Below are 18030 nucleotides of genomic sequence, written 5' to 3' on the forward strand. Positions count from 1 at the left end.
AACATATTTAATTTATTTAATAATTTAAATCAAATTATTAAATCATTTTAAGTTATTAATTTAATTTATCAAACGTCTAACAAGTGTCAAAAGAAAATCATTGATTTGAACTAAATCCTGCTTCTCAAAGCCTAGAAATAACATTTGAAGGGCAAATATAACTTCTAGAAATCGGTAGATATAACTCTCAATTATGAGCATCACATTTTTCGACCTTACTTCTTAAAACAACCTTTTAAGATTTTGTTTTAAAACCTACTTTTTCTTAGAACAAGTTTGAAGTGTTTTTAATTTTCATTTTTTTTTTCTATAAAACATTTAGTCGTCTTTTAAAAAAGAAAAAACAAAAATATAGATTTATACAGTTTTTTTTCAATAAAATTACTCGTCAGAACAGTTTTCAAGCTGCCAAAAAAATGTCAAGATTCTGCATCACATTGTGAAGAACCTAAGACTTCAAAATTTTCAACTTCCATCATTTTTCCTGTATTTCTCGGTAGCCAAACAAACAAACTACCAAGCTTACCAGCATGGTTGCAGCAGCATGAGTTTATACAGCTAGGGATCTAAATTCTAATCAAAACTATCAATCAGCAGCAAACTTAAGAGGCAATCATCCGAGAAATCGATCATTAACCTAGAAAATGTTGAACAACATACATGTTGGGGCGAACCTGTGAATCATCCTTGTAGACCTGGAAATTGAATGCAGACTGAGCAAGCAGAGTTTGCTGCATTTGTAAAGTTGGATCGAGAATTATGAACAAGACAACCCCCAGAAATGGAAATGGAAATGGCCTCTACTGTCTCGGCCGCTTCTGCAATGGCTCTGCAGAGGATCCCACCTGCAAAAGAAATTGCCCGTGAAAAAAAAAAGCTGGTTATCTTATTTTTCATAGATGCCAAAGGTCAAGTGCAATGGAAAGAAAATAGAAGAAAGAATGAAAAAAATGAAAGAAAATAAATAAATAAAAATTAAGTTTTATTTATCTTATTTTAATTCTTCTACATAAAGATTAAAAAACTTGAAAATGTATAAGTTCTCTACTAATTTTAATTATATTTTACTTTTTGTATTTTTCGTAGTATTAAAATTTTAATTAAAAAAATACCGAACCTAAAAATTATTTTTCTCAACGTTTTTTTTTTTCCATTCCTTAGTACTTTCCTAAAACCAAATGGAGTGCTTATAGTTCTATTACCATGCAGCCCAGATTAAGGAAAACAATATAAGCTAATAACATCTAACATCTTTCATCCCAAGGAAAGTCATTACAACTTTCCTTAAATTAATGTCCTCGTACAACATTCTTCCCAGGACTTTGATAGAAAGGAAAACAGTTTATTTTTAGAATTCTAGCACATATGGTCTCATAAATATTGTCTATGAGGGTGTGTATGGTATACGAGAATATGAATGAAAATGGAGGTGAATCAAAATAGCCGATGCAATAGAGGAATCAAAGTCTTTACATAAGTGAGTTTTGATTTTCACATGAATGAATTTTTTATTCATATTTTTCATTTATAATTGTAACCTAATCATATTACTAAATGAGAAATAGAATGAATTTCGTTTGGTATGTGAAAATGGGGAATGAGAATGAATATTTTGTTGTCACTCTTATTTCTTTTTGAATGAAAGTGAATTTAATGATTCCAATTCTTATATTTGAATACACCTCGAAATATAAGGTTACAATGATTATTTGTTTCTATTTCAACATTTAGTAACAATAGGAATGGAAATAAAAAATAAAAAATAAATTGACAATAATACCCTTACACATAGTTCAATATATATATATTTTAAAAGAACATCCTTTGAGATTTTTTTTAGCTAAATAATAAGACTAAGAAAAAAATAACATTTACTCATTAAATAAAAATTAAACATAAAAAGTCATACAAAACCCATGGAAAGGAAGGGGTAAAATAGTATTTTTCACACATTCTATATCATTTCTTGCACCATCAAAATACCTACAGATAAAGATCAATTGAAATCTCACTTATTTAAGTTATCCCAACATAGGAATAAATGAGAATCATTGAGATGTCCATTCCTACTTTTTATTCCCACGTATATCATAACCTAAACACACTAATAACCATTTCCTATTCCTATTCTAGTGTTTCAAAAACAACCTAAAGAGTTTTCATCAACCCTGGGGGGGGGGGGGATAGGTGTTTTGACCAATTTAAAAAAATCCTCAACTCAAATTAGCAAACCTTGAAACTTTTTGAATATTTTTCTTTTCTTCACACATTCTCAAAAACACAAATTATAAATCACATGCATATATGAATGCAACAACACTCCCCAACAATATTAAAATGTTATTCACATGCACATGATCCAACACTCCCAAACTCAAATCAACTTAAATTACATTCAGATAAATGCAAGATTAATATACCTCAAAATGCCAATGATCAACAATCAGAAACAGCTTCAAAGATGATTCATAGTTATTTCTCTTCATCAATCAATCAAGTAGTAGACAATCAAAATTCTAATAAATTGTTGAAACTGAATAAATTGATGCTATGAAGAGAAAGAGAGACAATGTTGACACCATATATTTACGTGGAAAATCTCCAAAGAGATAAAAAAACCACGGGCCTACCACCGATTGAGAAATTCCACAATGAAGAATAAAAATTGAGTACAAGGTATTACCTAACTCAAGCCAACCAATCCTTTTCGGACCACTTGACTAGTACCTTCACTTTTAACTTCTCACCTTCATCTTCAGGAGCACACTTGGAATCCGCTCCAAAGCTCAATCTTGGCCTCTTCTTGAATCCTCACAAGAAGAAAATGGGTTTTTGCACAAAACCAAGAGAATAAGAGATGAATGTTTCAAAAATTAACCCATGTTCATTTTTAGAAAATCCATTTTAAGAAAAATTTATGGGAAAAACTCATGGGATTTTTTCTTAGGAGGCAAACACACTCAAAATTAAGAGGAAGGAAAAATTCTCACACGACTGCAACTCTCTCAGCTTCCAGAGATGGGAGAAAGTTTGATTTTAAATGAATGTGAAGCCCTTAATCCAAGGGCTGGAAATTGATCTTAGAATCAGATTAGTTGGATCAATCCAGAAACAGGGGAATAAAAGTCTTGCACCAAAAACTATTTCTCCCAACTTTCTTAACTCATTTAAAGATGAAAAATAGGGTTGATTCATATTCAATCACCACACACTCGACTACATACCTCGACCTCTTAGCAAAGTCTTAGTCTTCAAAGTTGAGTAGTCTGAAGAGGGATTGGTAAACCGAGTTAGGGGACACTTAGGAATTTTGTCCGGAATTGCCAACCTAGCTAAACACTCACAATCTCCCCCTTTGGCAATTTTAGGACAAAACCTTTTACAACACGAATGAGTAAAATTAAGTAAGCCCTACCCAACTCTCATACAAGGCCACTCACTCACTCAAAACCTCACCAAAGGTACTACAATACCTACAAATAAATCTCAAGAAAAACATTAGTAACACCTGCACATATTACCAAGGCGCTTCCACAAGTTTCAAATGAATTGACACACAAATATCCACATATATCCACAAAGATCACTTGTCTAAAGATAGTCAATATGCATTCATGAGTCCAAAACCATGTCCAATATCCACAAATACACAAAAAAGTGATCATGATCAACATATCAAATATCCAAAGCAACAAAACACAAAGAAATTGTCATGATGAACTACATGTCATATCACCATCCATGTAAAGTGTAAAATGTCTCCCCCTTTTTGTCCTAGAATGAGACAAAGAGTTATTCAAAATAAACAAAGTATATAAGACTAGCAAAATGAACATGATATCAAAAGAAAGCTATCTAAAAAGATAACTAGTTGTTATATGGCTAAGAGAGATGCTTCTGGACAAAGTCTTCAAGAGCGTGCAGTTGATCCATGTTGCAAAGCATTTGTCCATCAATTAGTGAGAAGCCTCTCTCCATATGAGATTGGAGTTGAGAAATCTGCTCAAATAACAAAGTGGATTGAGCAGAAATTTTCTCATCCAATATATCAAACCTAGCACAAAGTTGAGCTAGGACACTAGAATCTACAGCTGAATCTGAGTCACTTTCACCAATTTTGCTCTTAGCTCTACTACGACACACCTTCTTCTTAGAACCAAGGGCACCCTTAATCTATTCCTGACTTCGATTCCAAGATGAGGTATCAATGGGACCCATTGGTTCAAGAGAGAAAGAATTTATGAGAAATTCAACCTTGTCCCTTTGGCAAAGTTTTATGATTAAAATGTCATAAGAAAGAACCTCCTTCTTAGACATGGAAGGATCTCCTCGAACAATCATTTCTTCTAAGATGGAAGATGCTAGGTTGATGGGTTCTCTTTGAAGAAATCCGGACAAGATAATGCAGCTCTTCTTACAAATATCTGCCCGGTGAGAAGAGAGATAAACAGAGAATGTTAGAAAAGTCGCCAACACCCATGCATGACAAGATATGCTACTAGTGTGTACAACTGAGCCTAGCTGATCTTGAACCTCTCCCCATAAGTCAATAGACACTCTATCCAACAACTCATAGGTGATTTCCAAATCACTCACAGAGGGTGCTTCAACCAATGGGATGCCTAAGACTTTAGCAATCACCTCTGGAGTGACTTTAACAACAATTCCAAAGAGACTTGACTTTAGGTAGGACTCATCCAAGTCATGTTCAATAATATTCGAATAAAACATTCGAACAATAGGATCACATGTAGTCCCAATGAAGCTTGCTAAAGGAAGTCAACCTAGTTCTACAAACAGTGCAGGAATTGGTGTGTCAAGAAATGATTCTAGATGAAGTTGTCTCTCAAGAACAAGAAACTTTTGACGATAATCCTTGGTGTATAGGTTTCCACAGAACTTTGTTGGGAAAGCATTGAAAGGAATCCCATCAATGGAAGTTTTTGCAAGAGCCTTAGGGATACTGGGAGGCTGGACAGGTGGATTGATGAGTAAATTCTCATCTCAAGCACTTTTTGGGGTCTTAGAGGATGACCCTTTAACAGGGGTTTTGCTCCCATGACCTTTTGGAGGCATAGTTCTAAGTAAAAATACAAAGAACCAAGCAATCAAAGATTGAAACAGTATTAGATATAAAACAATCCACTCAAACAGCCTATTGTGAGAAAATCTCACACAAAAACTAACAAGCAAAACTAGTGGAGGATGAATAAACCTGAACATAGAGAAATAGGGGTTGCGAGAGCAGAGATCCTGTGACGGAGAAGACATAGACACAACTACAAGAAGAAGAACTCGCCAAAAAAAATGTCAGTAGCAACAGATGGAGCACTAATATGCGACAAAAGTTGAAACATAGGCCGATGACTAACATCGAAGAAAATGTTGACAGAAAGAAAGGAAATAAAGGTCGGCGATAAACAAAAAACAATAAAAAAAAAACGAGCTGAGCAAATCGAGATAGAATGAAGATCCTGCCGGAAATAGTGGAGAACTATAAGCCAACGGCAAGAGCCAAAAACAACAGGCGAAACAGGATGTGCTGACTGTGCAAACCTAGGGGATGAGTTGTGTTGAATGACAATGAGAGTGGAATGGGAATGACTGGAAGAGAACACCAACGATGATGATTTCCGACGATAGTGACCGGAATTAACAAACGGCGGTGAAAGCTAAAGAAGATATGCAGAGAAGAAAGGTTCTCTTCTCTGGAACAAAAGCCTTAGGGCTTTGAGAGAAATGAGAAAATTAAAATGATTTTGGGATTTTTGACTTTTACAATTTTTTTTTAACTTTAAATTATGAAAATGCCTCTCGTCCATTAAACCATGTGAGTATAACCTGCTGGGGACAAAAAGGGAATTTTTCACAAATGCATGTTTAGGGATTTGGAATTTCTCTTATTGCATTTCCTTCCTTTTTGTCTGCATTTTCTCTAGTGTTAGTTGTTGGCCTATGCTTTAGCTTTTGTCGTCGACTAATGCTCCATCTATTGCTACAAACATCCTTTTTGGCGAGTTCTTCTTCTTGTAGTTGTGTCTATGTCTTCTCCGTCACAGGATTTCGGCTCTCGCAACCCCTATTCCTCTGTGTTCAGGTTTGGTCATCCTCCATTGGTTTTGCTTGTTAGTTTTTGTGTGATTTTCTCACAATAGGTTGTTTGAGTGGATTGTTTTATATCTAATACTGTTTCAATCTTTGGTTGCTTGGTTCTTTGTATTTTTACTTAGAACTGTGCCTTCAAAAGGTCGTGGGAGCAAAACCCCTATTAAAGGGTCATCCTCTAGGACCCCAAACGGTGCTCGAGATGAGAATTTGCCCACCAATCCACCTGTCTAGCCTCCCAGTATCCCTAAGGCTCTTGCGAAAACTTCCATTGATGGGATTCCTTTCAATGCTTTCCTGGCAAAGTTCTGTAGAGACCTGTACACCAAGGATTATCATCAAAGGTCTCTTATTCTTGAGAGACAACTTCATCTAGAATCATTTCTCGACACACCAATTTCTACAATGTTTGTAGAACTAGGTTGGCTTCCTCTAGCAAGCTTCATTGGGACCATGTGTGATCCTATTGTTCGAATATTTTATTCAAATATTATTGAACATGACTTGGATGAGTCCTACCTAAAGTCAAGTCTCTTTGGAATTGTTGTTAAAGTCACTCCAGAGGTGATTGCTAAAGTCTTAGGCATCCCATTGGTTGAAGCACCCTCTGTGAGTGATTTGGAAATCACCTATGAGTTGTTGGATAGAGTGTCTATTGACTTATGGGGAGAGGTTCAAGATCAGCTAGGCTCAGTTGTACACACTAGTAGCATATCTTGTCATGCATGGGTGTTGGCGACTTTTCTAACATTCTCTGTTTATCTCCCTTCTCATCGGGCAAATATTTGTAAGAAGAGTTGCATTATCTTGTCCGGATTTCTTCAAAGAGAACCCATCAACCTAGCATCTTCCATCTTAGAAGAAATGATTGTTCGAGGAGATCCTTCCATGTCTAAGAAGGAGGTTCTTTCTTATGACATTTTAATCATAAAACTTTGCCAAAGGGATAGGGTTGAATTTCTCATAAATTCTTTCTTTCTTGAACCCATGGGTCCCATTGATACTTCATCTTGGAATCGAAGTCAGGAACAGATTAAGGGTGCCCTTGGTTCTAAGAAGAAGGTGTCGTAGTAGAGCTAAGAGCAAAATTGGTGAAAGTGACTCAAATTCAACTGTAAATTCCAGTGTCCTAGCTCTACTTTGTGTTAGATTTGATGCATTAGATGAGAAAATTTCTGCTCAATCCACCTTGTTGTCTGAGCAGATTTCTCAACTCCAATCTCATATGGAGAGAGGTTTCTCACTAATTGATGGACAAATGCTTTGCAACATGGATCAGTTGCACGCTTTTGAAGACTTTGTCCATAAGCATCTCTCTTAGTCATATAGTAGCTAGCTATCTTTTTAGATAGCTTTCTTTTGATATCATGTTCATTTTGCTAGTCTTATATACTTTGCTTATTTTGGACAATTCTTTGTCTCCTTTTGGGACAAAAAGGGGGAGACATTTTACATTTTACATGGATGGTAATATGACATGTAGTTGATCATGACAATTTCTTTGTGTTTTGTTGCTTTGGATATTTGATATGTTGATCATGATAACTTTTTTTTGTGTATTTGTGGATATTGAACATGGTTTTGGACTCATGAATGCATATTGACTATCTTTAGACAAGTGATCTTTGTGGATATTTGTGTGTCAATTCATTTGAAACTTGTGGAAGCATCTTGGAAATATGTGCAGGTGCTACTAATGTTTTTCTTGAAATTTATTTGCAGGTATTGTAGTACCTTTGGTGAGGTTTTGAGTGAGTGGTCTTATATGAGAGTTGGATAGGGCTTACTTAATTGTACTCATTCATGTTGTAAAGGGTTTTGTCCCAGAATTGCCAAAAAGGGAGATTGTGAGCGTTTAGCTAGGTTGGCAATTCCGAACAAAATTCCTAAGTGTCCCCTAACTCGATTTATCAATCCCTCTTTGGACTACTCGACTTTGAAGACTTAGACTTTGCTAAGAAGCCGAGGTATGTAGCCGAGTGTGCGGTGATTGAATATGAATCAACCTTGTTTTTCATCTTTAAATGAGTTAAGAAAGCTAGGAGAAATAGTTTTTAGTGCAAGGCTTTTATTCCCTTATTTCTGAATGATCCAGGTGCAGGGGTAGATCGATCCAACTAATCTTATTCTAAGATCAATTCTCAGCCCTTGGATTAAGGGCTTATTCTCAATTAAAATCAAACTTTCTCCCATTTCTAAAAGTGAGAAATTGTAGCAGTCGTTCTTGTTCTCCTCATTCCCTTTTCTCTTTGAGGTTGCTTGCTCCAAGAAAATCTCATCCAAGTTTTCCAAGAAATTTTGTTTTAATGGATTTTCTAAAAATGAACATGGGTTGATTTATGAAACATTCATCTCTCATTCTCTTAGTTTTGTGTAAAAACCCATTTTCTTCTTGTGTGGATTCAAGAAGAGGCCGAGATTGAGCTTGGTGTGGACTCCAAGTATGCTCCGGGATAAGAAGGTGAGAAGCTGAAAGTGACAAGTACTAGTCAAATGGTCTGGGAAAGATTGGTTGGCTTGAACTAGGTAAAACCTTGTATTCAATTTTTATTCGATCGGTTGTAGGCCCGTGGTTTTTTATCTCTTCGAAGGTTTTCCATGTTAAAATCTGGTGTCTCATTGTCCCTCTCTCTTGTTAACATATTTTGTTTAGATTCAGCAATTTATTAAAATTTTGAGTGTCTACTACTTGATTGATTGATGGAGAGAAATGGCTATGAATCATCTTTGAAGTTGTTTCTGATTGTTGATCATTGACATTTTGAGGTATATTGATTTTGCATTTATCTGAATTTAGTTTAAGTTAATTTTAGTTTGGGAGTGTTGGATCATGTGCATGTGAATTGCATTTTAATATTGTTGGCGAGTGTTGTTGCATTCATATATGCATGTGATTTATAATTTGTATTTTTTAGCATGTGTGAAGAGAAGAAAAATATTCAAAAAGTTTCAAGGTTTGCTAATTTGAATTGAGAATTTTTTTTATTGGTCAAAACACCTATTCACCCTTTTTCTAGGTGTATTCCACTTTAAAAAAAAAAACATTATTTTCGTTCCTGGAATCTCAATCATGGAACCTCATCAAGAGGGAACTTCCATTGGGAGACCACCATTTTTAACCGGCAAAAATTATTCTCATTGGAAAGTGAGAATGCAATATTTTTTCAAAATGCAAAGTGAAAAAGTTTGGAATGCCGTTGAATTTGGTTGGTCTCCACCTAAGGTGTTGGATAGAGAAGGTAGACCAACTAATGTTATCAAGCCTAAGTTGGAATGAGATAGAGGTGATAATGAAGCTAGTGAGAACAATGATAGAGCCATGTATTCCATCTTTAATGTCATTAGCACGGATGAATTCCGTAGGATAGCCACATGTACTTTGGCTAAGGAGGCTTGGGATATCCTCCAAGTGACTCATGAAGGCACTAATGTTGTGAAAGTGTCCAAACTTCAAATGTTGACATCTAGGTTTGAGACCACTAGGATGGATGATCATAAAACTTTTAGAGAATTTCATGCAAAACTGATGGACATTGTGAATTCTAACTTCAATCCAAGTGAACTCATCTCTAACTCTAAGGTGGTTAGAAAAATTTTAAGATCTCTTCCGAAGAGATTTAGAGCTAAGGTCACCGCCATTGAAGAGTCTAAGGATGTGGAGTCCTTGAAGATAGATGAACTTGTAGGTTCTCTCCAAACCTTTGAGATGACCCTTGTATCACCTAGGAAAGCTAAGGAAATTGCTTTAAAAGCTATTAAAGAAGAGTCCCTAAGTTCCGAAAGTGAGGATGATGAGAAAATGTCGGAGGTTGAACTTACTAAGTTTGCTAAAAAATTCAAGTACATGAAATTCAGAAAAGCCAAGAAAGAATCAAATGATGGTAAAAAAATGGAGGAACTCAATTGGAAAAGAGAAAAAGATGGAGAAAGGTGTGAAAAAGGAGTTGAAAATTGAGTGCTTTAAATGCATTTGAATGTCTTTCAAAGAAAAAGGATAAGAAGGCCATGCAAGTTACTTGGAGTGACTCTGAGTCTAATCAATCAAGTGAAAAAGAATCCAATGGAAGTGAGGAATGCACTAACTTCATAGCCTTTGTTGCAAGTGTCAATGGGGAACCTCTTTTAGAAGAAGCTTCAAGTGAGTCAAGTGACTCCAATGATGATGACATGAGTTTTGACACAACATATGAGACTTTGCATTAGGAGTGTTTGAGCCTTAAACAAGAAAAGGTCAAGTGGAAGGCTTCTAAGAAGATTTTAATCAATGAGGTTGATGTTTTAAAGGGAGAAAGGAAGGCTTTGCTTGATAAAATTGCATTTCTTGAAAATGAACATTTGGAAGTGAAGAAAAAATGTGATGTGTTGAAAAGTGAAAATCAAATGTTTAAGGATGAGTTAAGTCCTAAAAAGGAAGAGTTACATCCTAGCTCTAGACTTAATGAGTTGATTAATTCAGGGCATGAACCTTTTGATAAAATAGGCTTAGGATTTCTTCGTGGAAATGCTACTCCAAGTAGTAGTAAAACAATTTTTGTTAAGCCTTGTGAAAAAGAATTTCCTAAGAAAACTCATTCTCAAATAAAGTTTCATTGCAATCATTGTGGAAAAATGAGACACTTTTGATAAATGTTATGCAAGATTGTTTGATAATTTTCAAAGGAAGTTGACCAACCTAATGAATGAATGTCATACTTTGAAGAATAGGTTGTTGAATGAGAATAAGAGAGTATCTAAGAAGAGCTCAAAGATCCCTCATAATGGTGAGTTGAAAGGAAGCACTTTAAATGAAAAGTCAAAAGTCTCAAATGTTAAACAAATTTGGGTGAAAAAGAATGAATTGAAGCGTTTTGTTGTCCATACTTACAGCTAGTGAGTCACACTCATAGTATCTTGATAGTGGATGTTCACATCATATGACTGGAAATAGATCTTTGTTCACTTCATTCACTAAATTTGGTGGAGGAAATGTGACATTTGGAGATGGTAATGTGACTAGAGTGAAAGGCAAAGGTACCATTTATGCCCCCAACATTCCTAATCTTGAAAAGGTCTTGTATGTTGAAGGTTTAGAGGCTAACTTAATTAGCATAAGCCAAATGTGTGAGAATGAGTTCGATGTCTAATTTTCACAAAATCTTTGCAAGGTGTTTGACTTGAATGATGCATGTGTGATGATTGGCTTGAGAACTTATGATAATTGTTATGTTGTTAGTCAAAAATCTCCTTCATCATTTTCTCTTGTGTGTGGAAGTTCTAAAATTACATGTGGTAATCACTTGTTGCAACATAGACTGTTGCAAAATGAAAAAGAGCATCTCATTGTAAAAGTTAGGATTGATAAGGGGAGAAAATTTGATGATGCCAATGTTGTTGATAGGTTACAGAACCATGTTCTTCATTCTAGATCAAAACATGTGGACATTAAGCATCACTTCATCCAAGACTTGGTAGAAGACAAGGTTGTTTCACTAGAGTTTTTCCCTATAGAGGGTCAAATTGCTAACAATATTACTAAACCTTTGGACGTTTCTAGGTTTGAATCACTTAGGAGCCCCATAGGTTTATATACTCTCTGTTAACTGCCTCTAGAACTTGTCTAGGACTCTCTTCTTGCATATCTTTGAGTCCTAGGTGTCTTCTCAAGTTCCGAAGTGTCCTTGTGGTGGTGTTCTTTTTGCTTTGGTTCAATCTTTTCTTCATTTTTCATAAATTTTCAAAAATTGTTGAGTTCATGAGAGTGACATGCTTATTCTTTTGTTTAAAAGTTAGATTGACTCATAATGATCTTAAAAGCTTCAAGATGTTTTTATCTCCATGGCTTGATTGATAAACATGATATTGAATCCTTGCTATTTTGATTTGATTAGATAAACCATAAAAGGTTAGCTTCATTTCTTTCAAGTGAGCAACAGCTCATGGTTGAACCTTGTGATTGCATAAATGGTGAGTAATGCTCTTTATAGTCTAAATGCAAACTTATGTTTATCTAATGAGCATTAAAGAGTGAGTAAAGTCACCTGGAATATCCTTGAGTGTTAGAGATTGTTCTTCTTGATTGTTTGCCCTCTCTTTGAAATTTAAAAAAAAAAAAAAAAAAAAGGAAAAAGGAAAAGAAAAGAAAAAGAAAAATATTAAGTTTCCCGGAATGGTTATGGCTCTTTGGCAATATTTCAAGTGTAAAAAGCCTCCATTGCAAAATTGGGACATCCCTTATGTTATGTTGTTGTCAAGGCCACCTTAGTGATCCTCAAGTTAAAAATTGATCCTAAGGGTGAAGCTCATGTTTGGGTAATCATTTCAATGCTTTGATACCAATTGAAAAAGTGAATCTCAATGGGGGAGAGGGGGGGGAGGGAATAGGTGTTTTGACCAATTAAAAAAAATCCTCAACTCAAATTAGCAAACCTTGAAACTTTTTGAATATTTTTCTTCTCTTCACACATTCTCAAAAACAAAAATTATAAATCACATGCATATATGAATGCAACAACACTCCCCAACAATATTAAAATGTTATTCACATGCACATGATCCAACACTCCCAAACTCAAATCAACTTAAAATACATTCAGATAAATGCAAGATCAATATACTTCAAAATGTCAATGATCAACAATCAGAAATAGTTTCAAAGATGATTCATAGTCATTTCTCTTCATCAATCAATCAAGTAGTAGACAATCAAAATTCTAATAAATTGTTGAAACTAAACAAATTGATGTTATGAAGAGAAAGAGAGACAATGTGACACCATATATTTACGTGGAAAATCTCCGAAGAGATCAAAAACCACGGGCCTACCACCGATTGAAAAACTCCACTATGAAGAATAAAAACTGAGTACAAGGTACTACCTAGCTCAAGTCAATCAATCCTTCCCAGACCACTTGACTAGTACCTTCACTTTCAGCTTCTCACATTCATCTTTCGGAGCACACTTGGAGTCCGCACCAACCAAGAAAATGGGTTTTTGCACAAAACCAAGAGAATGAGAGATGAATGTTTCAAAAATCAACCCATGTTCATTTTCAGAAAATCCATTTTAAGAAAAATTTATGGGAAAAACTCGTGGGATTTTCTTAGGAGGCAAACACATTCAAAATGGAGAGGAAGGAAAAACTCTCACACAGCTGCAGCTCTCTTAGCTTCCAAAAATGGGAGAAAGTTTGATTTTAAATGAGAATGAAGCCCTTAATCCAAGGGCTGGAAATTGATCTTAGAATCAGGTTAGTTGGATCGATCTGCCCCTGCACTTGGATCAATCCAGAAACAAGGGAATAAAAGCCTTACACCAAAAACTATTTCTCCCAACTTTCTTAACTCATTTAAAGATGAAAAACAAGGTTGATTCATATTCAATCATCACACACTCAGCTACATACCTCGGCCTCTTAGCAAAGTCTTAGTCTTCAAAGTCGAGTAGTCCGAAGAGGGATTGGTAAACCAAGTTAGGGGACACTTAGGAATTTTGTCCGGAATTGTCAACTAAAAACATTCTACTTCTCTAATCCTCAACCTATTATGATCTTTAGCCCATCATCCAAACACCTGAAACCCAATTCAGGCGTTTACCAGAAATTTCAGCAACCTACTTCCAAGAATTCCAGCAATTATGTACCTTAAAAAGACATTAGCCTTAAACCTTATCAATTGGATTCCATATTCAAATATCCTAAACCATTACTTTTACTAAGACGCTTGACCCACCAACTACAAAATTGTTAACTGAAGGTTTTAATTATTGTGACGCATCAATTTTGGTAACAATCCACTTAAGATTTCCCTTAAGCGGATACTACAATGGGAAGCAGAGACATAATTCAGTATAGAGTAAGAGGGACACAATTTTATTCAACTTGTTTACAGATAATTCTATTCAGCTTGATTACAAACAAATATTTTAGAGTAAGAGGCAAAGAACACAATTTTTTAATTCAATATAGAGAAGTGACCCTCTCCAAATCTCTACAATTTAAGGAAAAACTTACTTGGAAAGAATATAGCTTTTTGTTTTCCTGTCCCCTTCAGAAGAAAACTGGCGATGAAAAAGAACAAGAGAATTTTGAAAATTTTATGGTTTTTTGCTTAATATATTCCTCCAACCATAGAGACCTAGAGTCCATTTGGAAGTGATTGTCATTAAAATGCTTATAGTTGTAGCACTTCTATTACTAGCACTTCCATTAGAAACGCTTTTAAGGATAATCATTTAGCATTTGGTTATAAACAAAAAAAATGCTCAAATAAGGAGCATTTGGAGGCTTTGAGTTGGGCTTTCATGTGGTTTGAGGTGATTTCCAGTCTTAAAATTAACTTGAATAAGACTAAGTTAATCCCAATGGGAGAGGTTTCTAATGCAAAAGAGTTGGCTAGGATGGTGAGATGTAAAGTGGGCTCTCTCCCTTCTACTTATCTGAGCCTACCTTTGGGCGCTTCCCTCAAGTCTTTACCTATTTGGGATGTAGTGGGGAAAAGATTTCAGAAAAGACTCGTTATATGGAAAAGACATTACTAATCGAAAGGAGGGAGATTGACTTTAATTAAGAGCACTTTATCTAGTCTACCAATCTACTATATGTCTTTATTTATAATCCCACATAAGGCAAGCCTTAGATTGGAGAAGCTTCAAATAGATTTCCTTTGGGGGGAGGGGAGCTCCAAAGGAAGCCTCATTTGGTGAATTGGTCATTAGTTAGCTTGGATAAAAGGGATGGAGGTCTGGGGATTAGAAAGTTGTCCACTTTGAACAAAGCCCTCCTTGGAAAATGGAGTAGGAGATTTGCTTCTGAGAATGAGGCTCTGTGGAAGTTGGTGATTATAGGGAAGTATGGAGAGGAAGAAGGGGGGTAGTGTTCTAGAGTTTCGAGGAAAGGTTATGGGGTGGGTTTTTGGAAGGCAATCCGGAATGGGTGGAAGGAATTCAACAACAGGGTTGTTTTTTAAGGATCCTTTGGCAATGGCTTTTCTAAAGTTGTTTTCAATTGCCATTGATACAAAAACTTGGGTAAACCAGATGTGGGAGTAGGTTGGGGGTGAGGATTGTTGAAACCCAGTGTTCACAAGACAAATAAATGATTGGGAATTGGGAGAGGTGGAAGAGCTGCTTAATAGGTTGCAAGGGTAAGTGATTAGAAGTAGTGTTGAGGATGTCATGGCTTGGTGGGTAACAAAGGGAGGCACCTTTACAGTGAAGTCCTTTTACCAATCCCTAATAGGGTGCTTTCCAAAGGGCTTCCCATTCGGTATTGTGTGGAACCCTTTGGTCCCAATGATGATCAGTTTTTTTGCTTGGGAAGCAGTTTGGGAAAAAAATTTAACTCTAGATCAGCTAAAAAGGATGGGTTGGTGTCTTCCAAGCAGGTGTTATTTGTGTAAAGATGAAGAAGAGTCGGCAAACTATATCCTTCTCCACTATCCAAAGGTGACTTTGTCGTGGCACCTCATCCTTGCTCTTTTTAATGTCCAATGGGTAATGTCTTTCTCAATCAAGGATGCCCTTCTTAGCTAGCAGGGATCCTTTGTTGGGAAAAAAAGGAAGAAGATGTGGAGAGCAGCTCCTTTATGCTTATTTTGGACCCTTTGGAAAGAGAGAAATCAAAGAACTTTTGAAGATTCAGACTTGACATACCATGTTATTTTACGCTCCTTCATGTACATGTTTTTGGAGTGGGTCAAGGTACATTTAGGGTCTAGCACTTTGTCTTTATTTGACTTTATTGATTAGTTAGGTTGTAAGTGAAGCAAGGGTGTTGTTTTTTTGTGAATCCCTCCCTTTTTTGGCATTGTATACATCGTGCATACTTTAGCCGCGTTTTAGGTGCTTTTGATACGATTGTTTTTACCTGTATAAAAAAAAAATGATAGTATTTTTGGTAATGTGTTATAAAACAAAAAAGTGATTTTTGGAAGAATCTCCTACCAAGTGATCGTCAAAGAATCACTTCAAGAGGGTCTTTAGATCTTTAAAAGTTTATCAAACACCCAATTTTTGTAAGGGAGCACGTCCAAGCATTAGAAAGCACTTCTAACCCTATCAAAATCACTCTCAAATGGGCTCTTAAAGAAGCAACTTCCTAACATGGAAGCTTTTAGTTTCCAACATTTTTCAAAACCATAACAACATGGAGAGAAGAGTGCTTACAGTGTTTGAGAGTTGCTCGCTGATGTAGGTCATTGATCTCAACATTCCTTCAAGTGTATCTCTAGTAAGCTGAAACTTCACTTCAGTTTCTCCTAAAGGAGATTTGGTATAATCTTGTAGCTGGAAAAGTTCAAGGCAAGAAAATGCAAGACATGGTAGAGAAAAAAAATGAGGCTATATGAACTGAAAGAGATGGAAAATCAAAACAAGGTAAGAAAGCAGGAATGCTCCCTGAAGTCTTTGTTAAAAGATAGTCACAAAATAAATATATGTAACACGATTAACTTAATATAATGGACATCCCTCAGACAAATCAAATCTGAAACTAAGATCCAGGGGCATAACTAAGACACAATCACAGGCAATCAACAAGACATGCTCATGTTCATCACACCAATCTTAAAAGGAGTTTTTCTCAGCTTCAGAACCAGTAGCAGCAGTCTGGCCACCCACAGGCCCACCCCATCTTCAAATACTATAGCACCTGCTCCCACAGTTGTGTCACCTAAAGCTCTACCTATGTATCACCAGCATCATCAAAATCATTTTGTCCTCAGGAGAGCCTTTATTCTCGAATCCGTATTTGATTTCTTCAGTGCTAGCAGAATGCTATTGATGAACTACATGAAGTGACCATTATAGGTGATTGTGACATTGCGTTCAGTACATTATAACATGGGATTACTGAGGTCGGGACTAACTTTCACAAATCTTATCCAAACTATCCTCCAACAACTCCACCCAAGATCTGCATACTGCGAAGCTAAACCTTCGGATGATATTTTTTTTTTTTGATGAATAAAGAGACAATATATTAATAAAAAGAGGCACTTCAAGGAAGCACCCCAATGTATACAGGAAGTATACAAAGAAAAAACCTTTACCCATGGCCTAACCAATCAACAAAATCTACAACGGAAGTGGGACCAGAAACAAAAAAACCCCTGGACCACGCCCACAGATTACAAAGTAAAACCGATTTACACCCCTGAATTGAATGCTCTACATTTTCAAAAGCCCTACTGTTTCTTTCCTTCCAAACAATCCAAAAAAGGCACAAGGGTGCTGAACGCCACACTTTCCTCCTTTCCTTCCCCACACAAGGCCCTAACCACCCCAATAACGCCTCTCTTATTGAAGAGGGGAGCACCCACGAAACTCCAAAGAGAGAGAAAAGTAAGCTCCATAAACTTCTGGCCAACCCACAATGCAAGAGGATGTGGTCAATAGATTCTTCCTCTACCAAACACAAATAGCATCTATTAGCCAAGGAGAACCCTCTTTTCTGAAGACGATCCAATGTTACGGACTTTTTCCACGTGGCCTCCCAAGCAAATAGCATCTAAACCTTCGGATGATATGCTCATCTACACATCTTATGAACTGGGTGCTGAACAGTCACCCACTGAGTAGGCTAGTTCAGAAAAACGTTTTAAAGTTTCTAGTTGATACATTTTGTAAACATTAAAACCTTTGGCATGAACAGACTTATACTATGGTTGTCCATACATGGCTACCTATCCTTTATTTTCACTTATTGCTTTGTTTGCATCTCTCCTTTGTCAACTCTTGGCAAGGAATGAGAGAAGTGTTCTTTCAATCTTAACACTTCAATTTCAACACTCCTTTACCAGAAAAAGTTTCACTAAGACTGTGTAGTAGTGTCTCTACTCAAAATACTCTTAGTGGAAGTGTTTTTTCTAGAAGTGTTTTTGAGAGTCACCTATCAAAGAAGTACCACAAGTTATTTTCAATTTTTTAAAAGTGTTTTCTAATTTTTGCTA

General features: G+C 36.0%; 1 protein-coding gene across 5 annotated transcripts in view; it reads right to left on the minus strand.

The window, feature by feature from the left end:
- Nucleotides 1–406: 406 nt before the first annotated feature.
- The window catches only part of LOC117920991, a 32894-nt gene continuing 15270 nt past the window's right edge, over nucleotides 407–18030 (minus strand). The window contains exons 5-7 of one of the 5 annotated variants that reach the window (XM_034838725.1): nucleotides 16247–16366; nucleotides 2684–2799; nucleotides 407–845 (exon numbers count right to left, since the gene is read on the minus strand). In XM_034838725.1, the coding sequence (XP_034694616.1) occupies nucleotides 2689–2799; nucleotides 16247–16366 (231 nt within the window). In that variant the 3' untranslated portion in view covers nucleotides 407–845; nucleotides 2684–2688. Of the gene's footprint in view, nucleotides 846–2683; nucleotides 2811–16246; nucleotides 16367–18030 lie in introns of those variants that run through there. The other 4 variants (XM_034838724.1, XM_034838726.1, XM_034838727.1 and 1 more) reach the window with 4 other exon arrangements.

This window comes from Vitis riparia, chromosome 8, assembly GCF_004353265.1.
Source record: "Vitis riparia cultivar Riparia Gloire de Montpellier isolate 1030 chromosome 8, EGFV_Vit.rip_1.0, whole genome shotgun sequence".
Lineage (NCBI taxonomy): Eukaryota > Viridiplantae > Streptophyta > Magnoliopsida > Vitales > Vitaceae > Vitis > Vitis riparia.